The sequence below is a fragment of the Dromaius novaehollandiae genome, chromosome 9 (genome assembly GCF_036370855.1).
Source record: "Dromaius novaehollandiae isolate bDroNov1 chromosome 9, bDroNov1.hap1, whole genome shotgun sequence".
Classification (NCBI taxonomy): domain Eukaryota; kingdom Metazoa; phylum Chordata; class Aves; order Casuariiformes; family Dromaiidae; genus Dromaius; species Dromaius novaehollandiae.
The window spans coordinates 27,931,075-27,954,425 of NC_088106.1; the positions used below are offsets into that span (position 1 = coordinate 27,931,075).

Here is a 23,351-nt window from a genome sequence, read left to right on the forward strand (position 1 = left end):
AGCCTGGCCGGGCTGTATTAATTGCCAGGCAAACTAACTTTGCTACGCCGCGCCTCCGACGCCCCCGCGCTGCGCCGACAGCAACCGGCGCCCGCCGCGGCCAGGCTCCGCCCCGGGTCCCTCAGGCCCCGCCCTCTCGGCCGTCGAGCCAATGGCGGGGCAAATCGAGGCCCCGCCCCTCTCCACAGCCTCGCCAAACCGCCGCTGCCGCAGCCTGCGCGCGCACTACATTTCCCAGGAGCCCCTGGGGGAGGGCTGCCGCAGCCAATGGGGCGGGGACAGCGCTGGAGTGGGTGGGGCCGACCGGAGCCAATCGCCGCGGAGCAACTGCAGCGGCGGAAGCGGGGCTCGGCTCCAGGCATCGGTGTCACGGGAAGACGCAGCTACGGCTGCCGCCGAGGGTCCCGCCGCGGCCCGGGGCGCAGGTAGCGCCTTCGGCAGGGCAGCCGGGGCGCGGGGGGGCTCCGGGGCAGGGCTGCGGGCGGGGGGCGGCGCGGCGCCGCTCTGCGGGCGGCGGCAGCGGGGCGAACCGCGGGGGGCGGCGGGGGAAGGGGGGCGCCGCGCTCGCGCCCGCGCCCGCGGTGAAGGCGGGCGCGGGCAGGGGCGGCCCCGCGGCCGCGGCGCTCGATCGGGGAAACATCCGGGCCCTGCGCGCCCCTCACGGCCGCACGGCGGGGACGGGCCCGGGGCGGCCACGGCTGGCCCCGATTGGCCAGCAGCCTCCTCCCTGCCATTGCCTCGTCGCCGCGTGAGGTCATCAGCAGGGCGGCTCCTCACTGGCTGGGAGCGCTGGCGGAGACCCGCGCCCGATTGGCTGCCGTGGCAGGGGCGCGCCGCATTGGCGCGGGGCTGGCGGTGCCGCTCGCGCGGCGCCCAATGAGGGGGGCGGGCGCGGGGGGCGGGGCCCCCGCGGGGCGGGGCGGGGGGCCGCGCCGGTAGCGCCATGTAACGGTCGGCGGTGCCCGCAGGTGCCATGAGCTCGCAGCAGTTCCCCCGCTCGGGCGCCCCGCCCGCCGGCCTGGGAGCAGCGCCGCCGCCGCCCCTGCCCGCCAGCGCCGCCGCCGCCGGCCTCATCAACCCCGCCGCCGCCGCAGGTAAGCGGGCGCCGCCCGCCGGGTCGCGGCGCTTCGGGAAGCGACAGCGGCTGCGTGCGTCACCGCCGCCTCGGGCCGCAGCCGGGGTGGGAGCCGCGGCCGCCGGGTTGAAAGCCAGCGCAGAAGCCGGTTAATCCGAGTCGGGGGGGAACAGTACGGAAATGGGTGTAATTGCCGGCTCTGGCAAGCATTGTTCAGAGCCGAATTGTTTTCCCCCTTTGTAGTTTTTCTCTTCTATTTTATTCTGACTGTCTGTGTTTCCCTGAGGTATTTTTCAGTGTGGCTTTAGCAAAAAGCTGGTTAGTGAGTGCAGGAAGGCTTCATACAGCTGAAAATGGGACAGGAGCCCTAATTCTAGTCTGTGCTGTCCCTCTGGGTTTTGCAAGGCTGCCAGAGGTGATTTTGGGTGGAGGGACAGCATAGGGGTTTTCTTATTGCACTTTGTTAGTCTGATTGCGTTAATCTTTAGCCACACTGTGTATTTTTCAATGCTAAGTACTTGACATGAGACTTTATGCCACCCGAATAAGCACATCCTGTCCTTCAAAGAAAAAGCTGTCAGTGCTGCTTTGAAGGAGGCTGTTAGATGCCCGTGTTGGAGACGTCCCCAGAGTGCCCTGCTCTACAGGGGACAGCCCTCCAGTTCTGAAGGGGGCTGCAGAGAAGCAGTGCCAGAGTTCTTGGGTTCCTCCCCATTGGCGTATGTTTCTCTGTAAGGGCAAACTTCTTTTCAGCTGTCTCCTTTTGCATGTGTGCTTCTGGCATCCCATCTTTGACCTGGTGAATAACCAGTGCGTATTCCTTACCTATTTTTATCCTTTTCCTCAGAGTTCCTTTTTTCTTTCTTTTCCAGTGAGCGATGAATCTAATCGAGACTCAGAAGTTGCTCCTAGAGAGCACATTGGCCCTGGTGGCTCGATACAACCTCGGGAAGAAAAGCAGGAACCAGTGGTGGTTCGGCCATATCCGCAGGTTCAGATGCTGACGCAGCACCATCCTGTCCAGTCTGGTGCCCCGGTGACAGTGACAGCTTCACCAGCACATCTGACTCCAGCTGTACCGCTCTCCTTTTCAGATGGACTTATGAAGGTAATGAGGAGGCTCACAATTCATAGGAGAAAAGTATATTTGAATTAGAAAAAGCTATCAAATTTCTTACTTTCTCTCAAGTAACTCTAAGATGTCCATAGCTGTATTTAACCTACATTAAAATTCTGAGTGCTGAGCACGCATAAAACACACCAAAAACCTCATCTGCTTTTGTTGCTTAAGAAGCAATGCTTCTACTGACTGCATGCTTCCTCGTGTGTGTAGCTGTTCCATGTGACACACCGAGGGCTTTAGTATCATGTCATTCTTCTCATGGGTCTTTTTTGTTACTTATCTCTTAAGCGAACAATGATCTCAGTCAGTTTCCTGAAATCTTCTCTGGGAGAGTGATTGAGAATATCAAATTAACTGATAATGTACTGTATATGTAGGGGAATACCATAGCCCCAACAGATCCTGCTTGTGACTTCTGCTGTACGTTAGAAGATGCATGTTTCCAGTACAAAAGATGTTCTTTCCTTGCCTCAAATGAAAAGGAATAGTTCTTGATGGCCAATATCCTTCCTTCCCAAATACTTAACCAGATTCATCCTTGGGCAAGGCTGACTTTCTAGCAAAGTTGTGATTCTCAGAAGTGATCATTTTAGCTTCCAAACTGAGCTGTCATTTGGAGTTGCCAACATTTCAGTCTGTTTCTTGTAGCCACCCTTGAAGCCCACTATGCCCAGCCGGCCCATTGCTCCTGCTCCACCTTCTACTCTCTCAGCTCCCACGAAGGTTCCCGGACAGGTCACTGTCACCATGGAAAGCAACATCCCACAGGCTCCAACAATTCCAGTGGCAACAATCAGTGGACAACAGGTTTGTTTTTTCCAGCTCACTACTAAGTCAGGTTAATACTTATTTTGCTGCAGTGGAGGAGGGATCTTGGAGGGAAGGGGGAGAGCAGACTTCCCTGTTCAATGGCCATGAGCACTTGGATCAATTTCATTTGCAGCATTAGACCTCAGTCATGGTTAGAAAGCTGCTGATTTGTTGTGATGCTCTACCTGATGAAGCACATGAGGTTACAATAGCAAAATCATATCCAAAAGCTGTTACACAGCTGAGTCTTTCCCTAAAAGCTCCTGATGTTTTGGTTTCATTTGAAGAATTTCTAGTATAGAAAAACTGCTGGGATTCACTAGTGCTGCTCTGCTCCCAGGAGAGCTAAAGAACACAGAAAATGCTGGTAAATGGTTATGTTTTGCATTGTATTCTTATTAAACCACTAGTTAGACAACTTGATGGGGGAAAGAGGGAGGTATGTAGATAATGCATTAATTCTTGATGTGACCTTGACTACAAAGCCAAATCCCAGTCCTTGTTGGTCTGAAACTAGCTTGCCAAAACGCTCATCACTGAGCCTCTGAAGTCTCAGGGTTTTCATGGAAAATGTCTTTAGGTGGATCTGAGTCAGGCTGGCTAAGGATGTGTGGCAGTTTCCGTGGATTTTGTCATCTTAATGAATATCCCTGTAAACCCCAGCATTATCAGAGAATGGGGTTTATTTGTTGCAGTGCTCGCCAGGTTGGCACCATTCTCTTGATTCCGCTGAAGAGGTGATGTGAACCTATGCCTTAGAAAGAAGTCCCTAATGGCAGAAGGGCCATCTCTCTGGTTGCTATGTGGGTGACTGCTGACTGACAGTCACCAGCGTGCCAGCCAGAGAAGTAGAACTCTGAAATAGATAAACATTTGCATTTTCTCCACAAATTGTCAGCAGGCTGTGTGACTTCATTCTGTAGAAACATCTGCCTGTTTATCTGCTTGCTTGTAATACATGCAATCTGCGTGCACTGCATATTTCTACGAAAGCTCTTTTCTGTCTTTGGGACCTTTATATGGTAGATACTGTTAGTGTGGCTATTAATTCTTGTCAGCGCGGCTCATAGTTTATTTGAGTTTCTTTTGTTTCTTTGACTCTGCAGGGGCATCCTAGTAACTTGCACCACATCATGGCTACCAACGTGCAGATGTCTATCATCAGAAGCAGTGCTCCTGGGCCTTCTCTACACATTGGAGCGTCTCACCTGCCCCGAGGTAAAGTCAGATCGAGCAGTGCTGCTGCAGCCTTCTGCTCATAGCCTCTCGAGGAAGGTGCATCTAGCCTTCACCTCCAGAACTTTCACTGCTAACACAGGCAGTATTTCAGCTGTTAAGACTGCTAGCATAATACGGACTTCAGGTGACTGCTGGCCTTTTAAATATTACGCTACTGTCAGTCATTTAGGGCAGGACTGTGTGACAGTCTTTAAAATGATGGCAGATACCAGCATTTCCCTTACTCTAGTTTTGTGCTGGTAAAACAGTAAACGTTTTCAGGAAAAAAATATACCCTGGTATAGATTGGCCTGTCGTGCAAAGTGTCACGCGAGTTCTTGGTTGTAAGCATCGCTCACCTGTGACGGTGCGTCCTGAGCAGTTACGGTTGTGCAGCATATTCTCGTAACCACCTTTCACAGGATCACTCACGCACTGTTGTGCATGCTAATATACCATCCTGTGTGCATTTGTGCTTGAGGTAAATGCTGATGCTAACTGTACAGGCTGTCGTCTCCCAGGATTCTGGCTGCTATGGCTTACAAAACAGGAGATCAGCCCCTTAAAAGAAGCCATGTGCTCAGTTAACATAGTCTGTCAAATTTCCAATTACAGATTTACTTTTAAAAAGCCTATGGATTGGGTTTCCAATTCAATTTTAAATTGATGCAAATTTCAAAGTACAATTTATCTATTTTTTTCACATTCTACATTATTCTGTTGCTCAACAAAAAAGAAAATTGCCATGAGCAAAGACATAATCCTCTTTTACTAGAGTAGGTGGAAGGACTGTGTAGGTCAAGTAAAGTGTAGTTTTGTTCATTTGACTCCTATGGGGCAGCTGACACAGACTTTGTATTTTCAGTTAGTGTGTGTTTTCCTTTTTTCCCTCCTACTTTCCCTCACTTTATTCTCTTGAGCTAATATTTTCAATGAAGTGACATTTACAGAAACTATACAGTTTAGTCCATTAAATGTTTTCAACGCTATTTGCCTTTTACAATGATTTCTTATGATCGGGAGACAACAAATAGGAGATAAATTAAGCAAAGTTCTATGCTGTTGCAGGTTTAAAAGTTGTGGGTTTTTTTCTATGTATCGCACATGTATCTTTTTCTTCTGAACTTTGGCAGGTGCAGATAGATCGTTAGTATCAAGTGACTCACTTTCATGTTAGTCCAGTAATCAGACTGTTTGAATTATTCCTACTCACTTCCATAGCTTGAATAGAAGATCAGATTTACAGAATAACATTATTGTATAGAGGAGAACAAAGAGGATCAATAAAACCAATTCATTAAAATGAATTCCCCAAATGCTTTTTGTGAGTCTTAGCTATTCTTGCTGCAAGCCTGACTTCTAAATCTATAGCAGGTGAACTAAAATATGTGTGAAATGAAGCGAACATAAGAATCTGTCTTTGCAGTCATAGTTGAGCCCTTTGGATACCTGGTACTTTAACGTGCCTGGTTTGTTTCCCAGGTGCAGCAGCTGCTGCAATGATGTCCAGCTCCAAAGTAACCACAGTCCTCAGACCAGCGTCACAGTTGCCAAATGCAGCTGCAGCTCAGCCAGCAGTTCAGCACATCATTCATCAACCGATCCAGGTAGGTATCAGCTAAGCAGCTCTGCAGAAACACTGACCATCTGCTCCAAATTTTGCCTGACACCTACTTGAAATATATAACCTGTGACCCTGTATTTACTGGGCTGAGACTACTGGCAACTTTCTTCCAATTCTGTTTCTTGGATACCAGTTTCTGATAACAAGCAGCAGAGTAAACATTAGTCCTGCAGTTTTATTTTCTTTGTAGACTTGGTGCCAGAAATCAGGTTTGTAACTGTCTCCTAAGTTGGGAAGAAGACTTAGTTTAGATACACTTAAGTTTTAAAGTCCTGAAAGGTCTCATATGATACGCTCGTGTTGATTTAATCTTAAATATATGTATTGATGTAGAATTAATAATCTCATTTTAATATGCTTTTGTATATCAGCCTAGATACATATATAAGCAAAAGATTGTAGAGATCTAGCTACAGTAGTGTTAGTGTTGAAAGTTAAAATAAAGGGTTAAACCTCTTTACTTTATGCTTAGTTAAGATGTGTCATCACCTTTGATTTTTCTGGGTATGCTTAGTTCAAGGTTTCTTTTTATCCCGCAGGGAACAGTCCTTTGGCTTTTTCCCAAAACATCTATAGAGTGCTGTATCTTTGAATCATGTCCATACAGATCTAGTCTTGCTAACTTTCTTGGTCACTGATTCCCTCCAATGTACCTGCTGTGAAAAGCAGGAGAGATCTGCTTTGGAGCTTGCAGATCAATTCAGAAAGACTGAATATCTTAGAATGCGAAAACTTTATGACGAAATCTAGGAAAACTAGTTTTTAGCTAAGTAATTCCTAGTCATTGTCTAAATTGCAGTCCTCTGAATGGCTCCTCTTACTTGGTTTTATAGTCTCGTCCTCCTGTGACAACTTCAAGCACTATTCCTCCTGCCGTGGTGGCAACTGTCTCAGCCACGAGAGCTCAGTCTCCAGTTATAACTACAACAGCAGCACATGCTACAGAGTCAACCCTCAGGTAAAGAAGCTTGAGCAAATTCTGTGATATCTATAATGCTCTGTGATATCTATAATGCTCTGACTTTACAGTCTACAAGAAGGAAAGCGTATGTGTTAGTCATCCCGAGTTGATACTCGTCTAGATGTGGGATGATATAATACAAAAATAGTAATGCTTGCAAAATGCTTCCAGTTCTGTGATGAATGAAAACTGCTGTAAACATGAACTGTTCCTCTCTGTTCTGAGAAAGAAAAAGCTTAGTGAATCAGTCTGTCATCTACTGCTTCTTGGAAAGGAGACTTTCTGCTTTAGAAACTTGTGGATAATGCAGCCCATCTTTTTGTGCAAGACAATGAAAAGTTACACATGAATTTGAAATACTTAAAGCATCCCTAATAGAAAATCTTCTTTATCAGCTGATGCTAGATATTCATAAATATGTCCTAGGTGGATACTTACAGAAGATATATGGTGAGGATAGAACAGTGTCGTTCAGTTTCCCTTGTTGCTTTAGCATATAGTTGATAGCACTGGTGCTGTCAAAGAGGCCTGACTTGTGTCTCTGTGTTTTCTCTTTCAGATTTAGTATCGTATGATTATTTTCCTGATTGTTATTTTTCTTTATTTCTAGCCGACCCACTCTGTCTATCCAGCAGCACCCACCTTCTGCAGCAATTAGTATTCAGCGGCCTGCGCAGCCAAGGGATACAGCTACTCGGATTACATTGCCATCTCACCCAGCTATAGGGGCACAGAAGCCACAGCTCCACACCATGGCCCAGGTCAGTTGCAAGAGGAAAACCCCCTTTGGCTTCGTTCAGGGCTCTCTTTCATCTCTATCACGTTAGCTAAGATTAAATTTGAGAAAAGAGTTGATACTAGGTTAGAAACTCATGTTCTTTAGAATTAGTGCAGCATGATTCCATGCTAAGTAAATGTACTTGCCTAGACATAAAGCTTTCTTTTTCTCTTTATAGAAAACCATATTCAGCACTGGTACTCCAGTGGCAGCAGCAACAGTGGCACCTATTTTGGCAACAAATACCATTGCTTCAGCAACCACAGCTGGTGAGTATTCATAATGCAATTGTGAGAGACTTCTTTCCTTGAAGATGGAACCTGATTAGTTTTGAGAAAACACTTATGCTAAAGACTGTATTTGGAAGCACATGAACAGACTTAAGGAGAGAAGTTCCTGGATTCTTCAGGGGATTGTCTAGACTGGGTTTTTTACTGTCTTTATTTGGATATACATATACTAGTGTGGTAGCGCTCCATAGAAAGATCTTACTTAATTTTTTTTCCCTCTCTCCTGCTTCTAGGTTCTGTTTCTCACACCCAAGCGCCTACAAGTACCATTGTCACCATGACAATGCCCTCCCATTCTTCCCATGCTACTGCTGTCACAACCTCAAACATCCCAGTTGGTGAGTGACTTCAATTTCAAGCAGAATATGTGTAACTGATACTTCAGTTTTCTGTTTACGCTAGCAGTGTTTATGTGTATTTGGAAATTAAGGGGAAGAAAATCTGTTCAGGCTGGGAGAAATCATTTAACAGGTCTGCTGTGGCATAACTCTTCTTAATACCAGGAAAAAATAAGTGTTCTGGGAGAAATAAGTAATAAAAAGGTTCATTAACCTGTTCAATTGAATCTTTAGACAAACTTGGGCCTTTTGGCATTTCAGAACCTGCAGTCTATATTCTAGGAGTTTTAACTGCTTGGTGATGTGAATATGGCTTTCTCAGTTGACACTGTCAGTTCCTTCTTTTGCTTCTAGAGGTATTAGCTGTAGCCTAATTAGTTTCATTAGCATGTTCAGTTAAAGGTAGAAATCTAAGCTGTAATGGTGGGAAACTTGCCTAGATGTAGAACCTGCCAGAGAGAACTGCTGGTGTTCAGATTTAATTTCCTTTTGTTCATCTCCTCTGTTCTCCTGCCTACCTCCTTATGGTCTTGTTGTGTTGAAATTTTTTGTATTGTCTTCTGTCATAAATTTCCAAGAAGTGGAGTTACATCTCCATACATTAGTGTTTCCCAGTAGTCTTCCCCCTGCCTCCGCCCCAGTGTGTATACATGTCTGCCCTTTGTCTCATTTTCCTTGGTCTATATCAAGTTCTGCTTTGAGAACTTAAACAAATTCCTGACAGCAGAAAGGACTGGACCAATCATAAAAATGTAACTTGATTTGAGCAAGGGTAACTTAGTCTGTTAGGAAATAAAATTTATGTATGCGTTCATACTGTCCTTGAATTCTGGTATAAACTGAGGAAAAAAAACATAAGATGGATGTGCTTTGTTTGCCTTAATCTTTCCTGCTATTGATGAAATGAAATGTATCATCATTGTGGGTAGAAGATCATCTGAGTTTTAGGCAGGAGAATTACAGTCCTGCCTTTGCAGGGTCTGCTGGCTTTTTTGTTGTCTGTTAACTGATTCCTTGTTTGTCTTCATGCAGCTAAAGTGGTTCCTCAGCAAATCACGCATACTTCTCCCCGGATCCAGTCTGATTATACAGCAGAGAGGAGTAATCTCATCCCCATCCCTGGTCACCGGGCATCTCCAAACCCAGTAGCAATGGAAACCAGAAATGACAACAGGTGGGGAAATAACACCTCTGTGAATGAGAGGGAGTGGGAGTAGGCTATTTCATGAAATAATGTCTTTAAAAACTTGGTGGGATTTGGTACTTCTAAATGAACTATAGTTGAGATGCTTCATAGCTTCTGACAGATTATATAAACGAGGGCATGGCTCAAAGGCAGAGGTTGAAGATGAATAGTTGAAATGGTATTTGTGATACTTGCTGTTTTTTGCCTGTAGGCAGTCTGTGCCTGTCCAGTTCCAGTACTTCTTACCAACATACCCGCCTTCTGCCTATCCTTTGACTGCGCACACCTACACCCCTATCACCAGCTCTGTGTCCACCATTCGCCAGTACCCAGGTAAGACCTCTTCCGAGATTTTGGTGCAAGCTGACCTTGACGCTTTGTTCACTTGTTAGCATACCTATTAGCTGTAGTGATAGGAGAGGCCAAGAGGTTTGTAGGCTTGATTCTGACAATCAAGGTTTTGATCTGTGGTTGGCTGAAGGGAAGAGGTATGAGCAGGGTGTTTTGAACTATTGCAGAGGCCTACTAAACATGGCCACTAACCATTTTCTTGGGAGGTTCGCATTGACTGTTCAAGGGTTTGTACCTCTGAGAAGTTTTGGATTCCACAAATCAAAAACAGTTAAACTGCTCCAAACCAGCCCTCTGATGTGTCTTCATTTCTTAGTGTTTGACAAGCCCATTTTCATTTCTTTGCATGTGAAGGTACAATTTGAGACAGAAAACTGAGTCTCTGGAGCTGGCAGTTTCATAGGTCTTTGCATTATGGAGCTTGTCAGAAAACATATGATAGTGTTGGTTACACATGGTGGAAAACAAAAGTGGAAATTGCATGTTTGTGCCAAAATGTAAATATATCTTGGGAATCTGAGATGCAGGGGAAAAGGGGGGGGGCGACTGTGCTAAAGGCCACGCCTCTGGCATCACAAGAGGAATGGAGGATGTTGAGATGGTGTTAATGGACTTGATAATCTTGAAATGATCAGCAATAAACTTGTTAACTTTGATATCAGGCTCTGTTCCGTTTAGAAGAATGGAGACAGTTCACATATAGCTGTTGAGGGTTTTGTTTTGTTTTTTTGACTATGCAAACTGTTGCATAAGTAATGTGAGATAATCTAGTCAACCCAAATTCATGTCATTCTTGGTGACAAAATTTAGAGCACTTTTACCTTACTGAGTGGCTTGGGGCATGTGGTAATTTTCATAATCCAAACCCCAGCAATATTTACAATTTGGATTTTCATACAATGCCTTTGTCTGCTGGCAGCATGTTACCCTTGGCTGATACAGAAGGAGCTTTGAGGTGGCAAAGCCTGCTTGCTGAATGGGAAGATATGCATGGGGAACTGAAGAATTACTGGGGCCTGTTCTTTCTTTACTGTCATTGAAAGGCCAGTGAAAAGTCATAAGGCTTGACTGTAAGTCATATCAGGATTTCAGGTGGGCTTTCAAGATGGTTGAAATGACTCACATGAAGGAAAGGTGAACTCTTCTTATGTTTTTCCTGCTTTTTGGCTGAAGGGTTAAGGGAGAATATGCAGATGAGTAGTGTCAGGTGGTTGTTGGCTGCTGTGGTTGAGAGGTGGTTACAGAGCCTCCAAAGCAACACGCTTTTTCCTGTTTGTCCTGCACTCAGCTGGTAGATGTGGAACGCGGTGTTCCGCTGCAGGTAGCGGACAGCAAGGACCTGCGTGAAAGGAATCATTGACATTGCCACGGGAACGTTGTGTGAGCCCACAAGGCAGACTGTCAGGAGCTTCAATTTTGGTAGTGTACTGGAGATGTTAGGCTAATGTTGATAAAGAACAGATGTGGGTTCTTCAGCAGAAGCTCACTGACAGACACTTTGCTTGCAAAATTGATTGGAAACACCCTTTGAAAGTACTTCTTATGGCAATAACTGGTGACAGCTTCAAGCAGAGAACTCAGGGTATCATCAGGATCAGGAGGGATGTGCAGCTGTGCTGAGGACAGCCACTTGAGGGCTTACATTAAAAGTATAGAGGAGGCTTTAAAAAAGCTCACTGGGATAAGGGGTGTTAATGTGGAATTTTGAGGAAGTTTGGCTTTGGCTTTCCAAATGCTGGTTGTGCTTGTATAGTCTCCAAAATTATTTTGTTGGATAGAAAATTCTGCAACAAGAACATTTCACGTAGGGTGTCTAACTAACAGAATTTATGTGCCATACTTCTATATAGAAGCCATTTTGCAGGACCAGATTTCCATTTTTTGATAGCTGTTTTCCGAGTGGCTTGTCAGCACAAGAACTTGATCGAAATCCTGTGATAATGACAAAAACAGCTTACTCTGTGATGAGAGGGCTGTCCATTGTTGGCAAGCAAGTCCATTGTTAGCAAGTTAGCACTTGCATTTGCTGTTTGGCTGTAGAAATTGTGATAATGTTCTGTAAATACTGGGAATCTGGAGATCCAGAAGCTGCAGACAGTCTGACAACATCATTAAATGCTGCCCATTGCAGCTGCTTGGGAGGTGTGTGGTACACTTTATAGCAGGTCTGGGAATACAGAATCTTAGTTGCTCAGAGCTGTAAATACAAATAGACTAATTGAACTTCTTAGAACAGGTACTTCATACGGAGTGTTGCTCTGCCACAAAAGGACCTTATGTTCAGTTTAGTGGTGAGGTTTGGCCTATAATTGTAAACCCCATTCTGCATCAGATGAAATCGTATTCAAGTTCAGAACGCTTTTGTCCAGTTGCACTAAGGAAAATTTTTCGTGATTATGTGGCTGGGGGAAGGGAAGAAGCAAGCCAGCCACATCCTAAGGTATTTACACTGGAGTCTTTGCTTTCTTCATCTGCTTTTGTATAATCACAGGTGTTTCTCTTTTTAGTTGATTTAAATGATCATCTCTGTGAAAGACTGTCTTCTGAAAAGAAATGCTTTAGCCCCCTAATTTTCTTTTAAAGCAGGAAAATACCAAGTGTTGGCACTTACAGACTTTGTAAGATAACATTACAGTGAGCAAAAGTAGTGCACTGATTTCTGAGATTGGAAGTTGGGTACAGAAATGTAACTTGAGTCTAATTTTAAAGTTAGACTCAACTTGAACTTTGCTCTCTTGTAGCAATATCAAATAGAAAATGGAATGAAAATAAATAGTAGCATCTAATTCTTCTGGTAGACAATCTTGCCTCTGTGCTGACAAATTGGAATTTGTTACTGCTCCAAGCAGGCTGGCAAATTAATTTTTAAAAGAAAAATCTTCTTTGAAAGTAAATATTCTCGGGCCAGTGGGAGGTGCTCGGGGAGCCAAGGCAGCCCCCTGGGCAGGAGTGATGAGATATCCATGTTGCTGTTCCCAGTTTCAGCCCAGGCACCCAACTCAGCAATCACAGCTCAGACTGGCGTAGGAGTGGCCTCCACTGTCCACCTCAACCCCATGCAGCTGATGACTGTAGATGCGTCTCATGCCCGGCACATCCAGGGGATCCAGCCGGCACCCATCAGTGCGCAGGGGATCCAGCCGGCACCCATCAGTGCGCAGGGGATCCAGCCGGCACCAATTGGGACCCAGGGACTGCACCCCACTGCACCCATTGGCACGCAGGGACTCCAGCCGGCGCCAATCAGCGCTCAGCAACCACAAACGGAGACAAAGACTTCAGGTAACTGTCACCAGCAGAGTCCCTGCTTTGGGCCTGGTCAAAGCACCTGAGCTTCAAACTGTCCTACAAAGTGTTTTGGCTTAAGGTTTTCTTTCATCCTCCAAGTAACGATCTTACGGCCGTTGTGGCCAGGTAGTGGATGTTAAATACGCTTATATACATATTCTCCCAGCAAAGGTTTTTGCCTCTGTAAATGTTGTTTCTTAATTTTAAGTGTGCAGGGTGGTGTATATGGGTAGCATTGGAAGGGCTACTTCACCTGAAAAGCCTGACAGTGCCCGAGTTTAAACAATTCTCTGCAGTAAACCCTTGTGGGAAGTGTTAGTTACACGTACCATGACATTCTGTGAACTGTTCCAGCTACACCTTAGGTCACAGTAGCAATCAAAAAATCTGGCCAGGTACCTTCAGCAGTTGGTAACCTGATCTTGGACTGTGCTAGAAACCCTCATGCATGGGAAATGATTGGTCCAGTGAAATCCCAGCAGCTTACTAAAGAAAGAGGATACGGCAGCAAAGAGAATATGCTGCTAGCAAAGCTGGCAGACGTGTCATGTGGCGTCTTCCTGACTGTCTAAATACTCTGCATCAGTTGGTAGCTGAGTCGGCCAAACCGCCTTGGCAGAAGGTCAGGATGTAAACACAGCTGACGAGTGCTTGCTTACAAGTGGCACGTATTGCCACGTAGGCTCTACTAGGAGTGTTTTCCCATTGACGCAGTTGTGTTGGTGATCTCCCTAGCGATGTCTGCCTTTTCAGTTTCATCTGGAAAAGAGTATTTCCCTAGCAACAGTCATTAGGCAGGGAGTAGTTTCCGTCTGTCCTACAGAAGGTTCAGTTATCAAATTGCTTTGTAGTGAAGGTATCGCTTACAAAGTGGTTTGAAAGCTACAGTTAAAGATTGAGGGAGTCGGCGGAGCATGGACAACGTGTTCTGCAAACACCTGCTTTGTCATCATATTTCTTTAAATAACTGTGGCTTTTTCTTCTGTGTCTGTTCCCTTTTCCCTCTCCTATGTCAATGTCCATCCTTCCTAGCAGTAGTCTTGGCAGATGGAGCCACCATTGTAGCCAATCCCATTAGCAACACGTTCAATACAGCTTCTGCAGCGACTACAGTTGTGCAAACCCATAGCCAGAGTGCCAGTGCCAGTGCACCAGCCCAGGGCTCTTCCCCACGCCCAAGCATTCTCCGGAAGAAACCAACCACGGATGGGTGAGTAGGATTGACGTGACATGTAAATGACGGTTCTGTGCAATCTAGTCCAGCTAAATGGAACAGTTTCAGCAATGATGTGAAAAGCTCTAGAAGATGATTCAGTCAGCAGTGATTGTGAGTAACCTGCTGATCTGTGAAACACTTCTACCAGGACAGGTTATAGTTTCCCCTTGCTGTCAGTAATGGGATGTGAGGAAGGACAATCTGTCTCCCGTTCTTGGAGGTGACCTTTTGAGGGAAAATGGATCTGAGACTTTCTTACTTAGTTTAATAAAAACAAAGAGCTCATCATCTACTAAAATTAGAATTGCATGCTTTGTCCTCTCTGCTTTTCTTGGAAGGATCTGTGGAAGAGTAGAAAGGATGGGATTAATACCCTGCTGTGCAGCCTGATTAGGAAAAGGGGAGGAAGTAACTTAAACTTGTAAAATATTTTACATGTCATCTGTCTAATTTTGAATGCCTGAATAAAGAAGCAAGAGAAAGCATTAGAATTAACAATCCATTTCCTCCTGAGTACAGCTGAAAAGGTTTGGATATAATATGCCCTGTGAGACCAAAATCTCTCTCTCTCTTTTTTTTTTTTTTTTTTTTTTTTTTTTTTTTTTTTTTTTTTTTTTTTTTTTGAGTGGAAACCTCTTTTTAAGGCAGAGAAACTGCAGGCCTTAAAAGTGAAACATACTCCAAAGAAGTGGAGATAGAACACTAAAGAATTTTTCCATTTGAAAGGTTGATTATTTTGGACAACAATTTCACTTGCAGCCCCACAGGAGACTGAGTAGTCTCTAAAATACTTTTCTGTACTGAGCACTGTGCTTTAACATCCACATTCAGTGCTTGCGGTCTTGGAGTCAGGCTTTTACACAGTCTAGTCCAGCTAAACAAAGCAGTTGTCCATCTGGGCACTGTGTAGTTCCAGGTGGTTTGCTCAGTCTCATAATAGGGGAGGACAGTGGCATGGCCCAAACTCCCTTTGTCCACTGTTGGAGCCTGGCAGTCTCAAGAAGGAGTCTTGGTTGGCAAGATGAAAGTAAAAGCAGCATTTCTGGAGAAGCCCTAAAACTGGGTGAGACTAAGCCAGAGCAATTGGTCTTTTATCTTTAAAGAAAAATACAATTGAAGGTCTTATTTGAAAAAGCAAAACGAAACTCTATATAATAGGTCACAGTTACTCTGAGAATAGAGTGGAGTGATACAGATATACTTCCCATTCTGGTTTTGGCAACAGAAGGTGGGTTGCTTTGCTTTCAGTGGTATTTCTCTCTGCATCAGAGAGACAGACAGACAGATTGAAAATTCCTCTTACAGGCTGGCAGTCCGAAAAAGCTTAATTCCCCCTCAGCCTCCTGAAGTAGCTAGCACACGTGTGGAGAGTACTATGAGAAGCACATCTGGATCACCAAGGCCTGCTGGGTAAGACTTTAAGAAACAAACAAATTCATGATAATGTTCTTACTGCGTTTTTTGATTTGCATTCTTTGGCTTTTAAAATGGCTTCGTTCCTTCTGGGAAATTTAAGGATCTATTTTGAATGTGTCTGTGTGACAACTCTGTTGAACAGACTTGGCTAGTTTTGCTATTGTGAAACTGAGGCAATAGTCTTTTAAAAGGTGTGGTTATCAGGTTTCAAAAGAGAAAAAAACTGACATCATGTTAAAGGATATGCCTCAAACTCTTAAGTCTATATGACTTGGAAGTTAATGCTGAAGAAAGTCCAAATGGAGCTTCTACCCTATTTCAGTTGTGTGTATTGTTTTAAAAATATTAGCTATAGTGGGAGCTCTTGTGAAACAGAAGATGGTGCAGAAAAGCTTTGGGTAAAAATTCCTCTTGTTTACTTTGTGAAAGTCTCTTGTAACTTTCAGGAGCATTCTGAATTTATTTGGAGTTAGTCATGAGATTTGCTTGTTACAGCAGGTAGAAGAAAATAGCATCTATAACAAACAAGGGACTTGCAAGAGGGGGAAAAAAAAGTTGAGGCTAAGACTGAGGTGATACAGTCTCTTGTTGTGTTCCAGACATCACTGAGCTAGGTGTTATTTCCTGGGGCAGAAAAACTGGATAGTCTGACTCCAGCATGTCTCCTTAATTTTGTTTGTGGTAGAAAGTCACGACGGTACTCTAAGGCAGCGATGCCCTATCTCTAGGTTTTTTTGCTGCTTTTATGTTACAGTGCCAAGCCGAAACCTGAAATTCACGTGTCCATGGCCACTCCAGTCACTGTGTCTATGGAGGCAGTGTCTAACCAGAGCAGTGAGCAGCCCACCATTGCGGTGCCCCCTACCTCCCAGCAGCCCCCCTCTGCCATTCCAACCATTATTGCAGCCGCCAGCCCCACGTCGCAGCCCGCCGCCGCTCTGTCCACCATCCCAGGAGCCGTTCCGGCTGCTCCGCCAACTTCTACTACAATTGTGGCTGCGCCTGCTCCTCCGTCAACCATGAGCAGTGCCCTTTCGGCAGTGCTGGGGCCTACAGTACCAGAGATAAAGATCAAAGAGGAAGTGGAACCTATGGACATAATGCGACCAGTATCTGGTAGGCTGTTGTTCAGCATCAAGTTGTATTTTTCTCTGTCTCTCTCAGGAAACTAGGAGAATTTCAACACATCCATCCAAAAAGTGAAGTTCTGTCTTTTGTGGTAGCACAGAATATCAGTCAAAGGGTTCCTATATCCCTTATTTCTCATAGACCTTTTTTTTTTCCCCCCCTAACTACTGCTTCTCAGTAGATAAAATGGACTTGATTTTGGTGATGGGATGGGGGTATGAAGTGCTATGTGAATAGAGTATGAAGTCTTAATGGCCCAGTAAGTAGAATGGAAAACAAAGATTTAGTTGATAGTTAAGTTAGGACTCCTTTAATGAATTTGAGATCAGTTTCTGACCCCTGGGAAGAAAGGGCATTACAATGTCTATGAGGCAGTTCCTGTGGCAAATAACAACAGTTGCAGAGTAGCAACTAGATTCCTGCCTTTTCAAAACTGCTTTGCCCTTTCATCAGTCTTTCATGAAATCACTTGGTATTTGGGACTGCTGCTTTGTTCATGCTTAAGTGATCCAACTCCAAAGCTTCTGCATGAATTACTTACTGAAAAAAACACTCAGCAGCAGTGCCAGTGTATTACGAATGCATAGAGTTAACTTCAGTTTTCTCACAAGCCCTAATGTTCAGATTCAAGGGTCTCCTTGCATGTGAAGAATTAGCGACCAGGCTAGGACCTTAATAGGGCACTACTGCAATTCATGGATGTTTTCTCTTGAACTTTTTTCAATATTCAGTATATTGCCTTCCTATCCAAATTGGTCGTAGTCGCATTCAGCCAAGATTAGTAAACTTCAAGTCCTTATGGATCTCAGCACACAGACTATACAGTGACAAAATGATATGAATGTGTCCCACGTTCATGGGTAATGTGGTATCAAAGTTCTGTTCTACTTGTTTCGTGGTTCTCCCTAAAACTGTGATGGAAGAAGCTGCTTACTTCAGATATCTCTGGAGTACAGCCAGATATAATTAAGCTCTTCAGGATTCTTTTGTCTTTTCTTGACCGTGTGGTGTATGCCAAATTTTCAAGAGATCTCATGCCAGAGATTTTCTGCTGTGGGCTGTGGCATACTTGTCTCAGTTGCTGCTGATTAAGCATTTTCCCCTCCGAGTGTCAGAGTGTTCCTTCAGGCTACCTGCTGCTCTGTTGCCCGACTTCAGAGGTGTGTTGACTTGTGCAGTAACCTACTGACATGGTGCTGTTGACTTGGAAGTCCAAGTAGACTCTTGCAGGGAGAGTACTGCAGTCCCTATTTGACTGCATGCGACTCTGTAGCTACATGGCAAAAGGGACTTGTTTGCTATCTACTGTGATCCACGTTGGCATAGATTCAGAGGAGAAAGACATCTTCTGTACAGTTACTGAGTGATATTAGTGTAGATTTGTTTTTGTAGCATTCAACTAAAGAGGTTTGAATGTGAAGGAACTGAGGGAGGATTGCCCTGGTTCTCACTCCTTGTGCTCTTGTACATGAGACACTAAGGATCTTAGGGTATAGGCATGGTCCAAATCATTGCTCAGTATGTAGTCTTGTACACACATGGGGCTGAAGTGCATCTACAATGAAATGCACGCCCCTCACAATGCATTGAAGGGCAACTGCTGTTCTGGAGATAGTGTAAAGGTGCTACTGTTGTTTGAGCACTACTGATAGCTTGTGTTCTTTTTCTTTCTTGCATCTCAGCAGTCCCTCCTTTGACTACAAGTACTGTGTCTCCATCTCTGGCGTTGTTGGCCAACAACCTTTCAATGCCCCCAAGTGATTTACCACCTGGTGCCTCCCCAAGGAAGAAACCCCGTAAGCAGCAGCATGTGATCTCCACAGAGGAAGGGGACATGATGGAAACAAATAGCACTGATGATGAGAAATCCACTGCCAAAAGTTTGCTGGTGAAGGCAGAAAAGCGCAAGTCTCCTCCAAAGGAGTATATAGGTAATGTCATCTCTAATGACTTTTTTCCCCCCCTACTCAGATGTTTACATTTTCTTTTCCCTTTCTTTCTCAGAAAACATGCTCTGTCATTTCCCCCATTTCAGAAGTAAAAATAATACAGAATCTAAATATCTAGTCTTTGCATATTGATGTTCAGGGCACATGACCCTTCTCAACCCATAGAACATCTTTTTGTATGAAGTAGTGCTCACTGATCTTTTGCCGGAGTTACTGGGTCATGCCGATCTCCTACTTTTCCCCTACTTGTTTAATGCTCAGTTTTTCTTCCTGGACCTTTTTCTAGATGAAGAAGGTGTAAGGTATGTCCCTGTGCGTCCAAGGCCGCCTATCACGTTGCTCCGTCACTACCGCAATCCTTGGAAAGCTGCCTATCACCACTTCCAGAGATACAGTGATGTCCGGGTAAAAGGTCAGTCATTGTCTTGTAATTTGGAGTTTTCATTCACCCTGGATAAACTGCTTCAGTGTACCAGGGAATGGTGTCTTAGCTAGCTAGGGTTGACGAGCAATCTCACAAATAATTTTTTTTTTCTGGCAATTCAGAAACAAAGGCTGATCAAGTGAGCTAATGAAGGACTTGTTAGCTAGATGTTGCCTGAATCTCTCTTCAGCTCTCAAGACAGAGGAAACAAGAAGGAAGGACCTTACGTAGAATTAGCTGTAATAGAATTACCCATAAATTTGTAAGAGGGAAAAAATATACCTTCTGGCTATTGAGAAATGTTTTACTTGCAGTGATAAAAACTTACTTTAAAAAATAAAAATAAAGTGATATGCTATACTCTCTGATTTTCTTACTACCTAACAAAACATCCTGGATTTAGAGTAACAAGTATTGTCAACTAACAAATGGGTCTTGTCATTTTTTTAAAAAAAGAACTCTCTAAGGTGAGGAAAATGGAGATCAGCCACTGTTTCTAGGCTTTTTAGCTAATATTTTAAAATTTTTAAGCATCTAAGCTGATTGGGTTTTTGCAACTGTGTAAGAACATCTAGGAGGGAGGTGACATATATTTCAGTGGTATAAGACAAGCCCCAAAACAGTGTTTTTGCAGAGCATTTGAAGCACTGAGCATTGCATTTTTAAAACATGAAAATACAGAATCACAGAATAATTGGGGCTAGTTCTTGGGTAGAACTTATATTTTTTGGAAATCCAGATGATCTGTTAATCTGTTAATGAGAGCAGCTTTCACATATGTGGCAGATGAGTAGATATCTTCCTGCCCTAATCAAAAATGTCACTCATTCTCATTTATTAGGACATGTGGAGAGTGGGAGTTGGATTAATACTTTTGTTCACAGGAATGTGGCAGGCCTCTGTTCTGAGTGTAAATAACATATGTTTGTATTTTTTGGAGACAGAAGAGAAAAAGGCCATGCTGCAAGAGATTGCCAATCAGAAGGGTGTATCCTGTCGAGCACAAGGGTGGAAGGTCCATCTCTGTGCGGCACAACTACTACAGCTGGTAGGTGAACGTGACTTGCCAGCCTCCTATAACATGGGGGAGCACAAAGTGCTGTAAGACAGGATGGTTTTTTGCAAACTCAGTACATGCTCATCTGACACTGGGATACCAGAAAGAGGCTGGTATATAGTGCCCAAAGGGAGCGGGACATGCTTTCCCCTTTCTCAGGAATGTGGCATAAGTGGCTTGGAAACTTAGGGTGTTGATTTTGATCCAGACATAAGAGCTGATGTATTTTGTACAGATGATCAAAATTGGCAACTCCCTCCTGCTGATGCACAGGTCTGAAGAAGCGTCTGTTTGGGATGGTGCGGCTGATCTGAGGAGGCAGCACTGATCCACATTCCTGGATGCTTCTGTTTCAGGTTGGGGGTGAGGTAGGTGCTCTGCATTCTAGCACCAAACTCCCCAAAACCTCTGCATTCCTGGAATAGTATTGTGAGAAACAGGGGAAGCACTTCTCGTTAGGATCCATGTTTGTTCAGAAATGGAGCAATCCTGTAAACAGGATGTTAGTAAGAGGAATAGTGCCACACTTTATGTCAAAGGCTCCATCTTCTGAATTACTAACATGAGCAGCTGAGAGGGGAACAGATTATCGTCATCTTCACTGTGTAGCTTTCTTAATGTGGGCGAACGTTTTCTGGCCTGGCGATAAACCTTCTCAAGAAGTGCTGATGTCTTTTAGACAAACCTGGAACATGATGTGTATGAGAGACTGACTGCCCTACAGGAGGGACTCATTCCCAAGAAAAAAGCAGCAACTGATGATGACTTGCATCGAATAAATGAACTGATACAGGTAGGTTCCTGTGGATTAATGTCTCAGCCCAACATATTTGCTTTGCTCTTAATTACAAAATCTCCTATTGCAGTTAATAAGAGCTAGAGATGACTTAGGAAATGTACCTTTGATTTTTTTGTGTTTCAAGTCTCATCATTTAAAGATGGTATTATGAAAAGGTAAAGTGATTGCTTAGACTAGACAATCTGCTGTTAGTGACGACAGTGTTTCGTTTCAGGGGAACATGCAGAGGTGTAAACTGGTGATGGATCAAATCAATGAAGCTCGAGACTCCATGCTAAAGGTCTTGGATCACAAAGATCGTGTTTTGAAGCTTCTAAACAAGAATGGAACTGTCAAGAAAGTATCCAAATTAAAGCGAAAGGAGAAGGTTTAAAGGCAGAATAATGACTCTGGAAATGGAGAAACTTGTACAGAATGGAGTTGAAACTTTTTGTAGTTTGGGTTTATTTTTAAGCAGAGCATCTGAATAAAAAGGGTGAGTTTAGGGAACAGATGGCAACAGATGGACATGTGAAGCCTGGTGACCTGAAGGGATTGTCACTGATCTGTCATAATGAACAAAGATTTCTCTCAGGCTCATCCGTTTTTAAACTCTTTGCAGTCCCATTTGTTTAATCCTCCTGATGTGTCAGTGCCTACTAATTGGAACTAGTGATGCAATGTGTGGTGGACTGTGCCCCCCTTCTGTTTTGCAGCTTAGGGGTAAATTGCAGGTGTATACACACCTTGTGTATACACAGGAGACTCTGCAGGGGACATCGAGAAGCTGACACGCAGAGGTCAGCCCAGACAGTCATGCTTCAAAGCATTGAAATATCACACCACTTTTCATTTACTCTGTTCAGTTCTTGTTCTTCTGACCTTTCAGTGTCTGAAATAGCCTTCTTCAAACCAGTGCCACTGCACTAGATCTGCCACATTTAGAATCTCCAATGGTTCAGAAGTCCTAGCTGTCAATTTAAAAAAGAAAAGAAAAAAAAAAGTGTGCGGGAAATCATTTCAAAGTGATTTTTTTTTTTTTGTAGTGTCTGTGTGTGTGTCTATGTTGGTGCTCTGGGATACCTGTTTCGAAGTACCTCTTGCAGCAGAGTACTTCCTGTAGCTGGTGTGATGTTAATTGTATGTACCACATACATCTTGAAAACATTAATAAAGGACTCAGAGGTTTTTGTACATAAGCAGTTTGTATACCTTTATACTAGTGAAGCATTCAATGTGTAAACTCAAAAATAAATTCAAGCCTTTTAGGGAGAAGTGGGATGCAGGAAAGTAGTCGGCCTCTTGCTGCAGAAAGACAGACAACTCATGTTCTAGCTCTTAAAGTTGCAAGATGGATTTCCCCCCCTCCCATGTACATTTAACCTTGAATTTTCATAAAGGTGGCCAAATCAGTTTTCACATTAGTTCTATTTTTACTCTTTTAAATAAGAACCTACTACTTGTAAAATACAATTCAGGTAATGATATTGTAACTTTGATAATAGGAAACAAGTTATGATACACAAGCTGCTAATTTCTGTGGCTGGAGGAAAGAAAACATCAAAATATCACTAAAATTTTTCAAGCCTAGGGTGGGGAACTATAGGTATGTATACTGAAATGCAACAGACTTCAGCACAGTGCGGACTAAAATGCAAGGGGTAAGCCAGTGAAAGGTGAGAATCAAATCCACTGCTGTTTATCACCTTGTGCTTCAGGAAGTGGCAGCCCTCAATGCTATGGAACACGCAAAACCTGGTCAAGTATTGTTTTATACTGTAATGTTAATAGAACAGTGATATCACTAATGATGACCTTGAGTCCCAGTTTCATAAACAGATTGTAAGTACTTGATTCACTGTTATAAAGTTGCCTCTTGAGGAGTTCCAGAAGTGTTTTTTTACTGTTGGGAAAGAGCTCTTAGATGAAGTCTTAGGCTTATTTTCAGTAAATGGTGTGGGGTTTTGGGGGGAGGTGAAGGATTCTTTCAAGTACTGCAGGTGCATTTATTTTGCTCTTAAAGCATTATAATGCTTTAAGTCAAAAAATTGCTCTTAAACCTTTGTTCTAGGACACTCATCTGATTCTTGTAAATAAGATTTCTGTAGTAACCACAATTAGAATTTTACATAAGATGGTACTCAAAATTGTCATCTTTCAGACCCAAGGGACCATAAGCAAAGTCATCATGGAACAGTAATAATTTCAGTGTCCTCCTAGTGCTAAGAACACAGTTTCTATTCAGTAGCAATGAGGAAGACATTTGCTAAAATTTAACTGGATTCTTCTAATTGTTTGCTTTTTGCCTCTTCTGTGTTCTTTGTGAAACTCCTGATCTAAG

The 23,351-nt window shown here is 43.9% G+C and overlaps 1 protein-coding gene across 5 annotated transcripts; it reads left to right on the plus strand.

Moving 5' to 3' along the window:
* The first annotated feature begins 293 nt into the window (after positions 1-293).
* SAP130 (Sin3A associated protein 130) lies at positions 294-22,209 on the plus strand. 5 transcript variants are annotated; one of them, XM_064516984.1, is made up of 21 exons: positions 294-425; positions 969-1,094; positions 1,948-2,183; positions 2,847-3,005; positions 4,115-4,226; positions 5,709-5,833; positions 6,684-6,808; positions 7,422-7,572; positions 7,768-7,858; positions 8,113-8,217; positions 9,250-9,391; positions 9,615-9,736; positions 12,734-13,036; positions 14,075-14,252; positions 15,564-15,668; positions 16,429-16,790; positions 18,485-18,733; positions 19,038-19,163; positions 20,120-20,223; positions 20,912-21,025; positions 21,246-22,209. In XM_064516984.1, the coding sequence occupies exons 2-21, from the start codon at positions 974-976 to the stop codon at positions 21,402-21,404; spliced, it is 3,189 nt and encodes a 1,062-aa protein (XP_064373054.1). In that variant the 5' UTR covers positions 294-425; positions 969-973; the 3' UTR covers positions 21,405-22,209. The 5 variants fall into 5 exon arrangements, with proteins under 5 accessions (XP_064373054.1, XP_064373051.1, XP_064373050.1 ...); XM_064516981.1 differs by having other exon boundaries at positions 298-425; positions 18,488-18,733; XM_064516980.1 differs by having other exon boundaries at positions 298-425; positions 14,078-14,252.
* Positions 22,210-23,351: the final 1,142 nt, after the last annotated feature.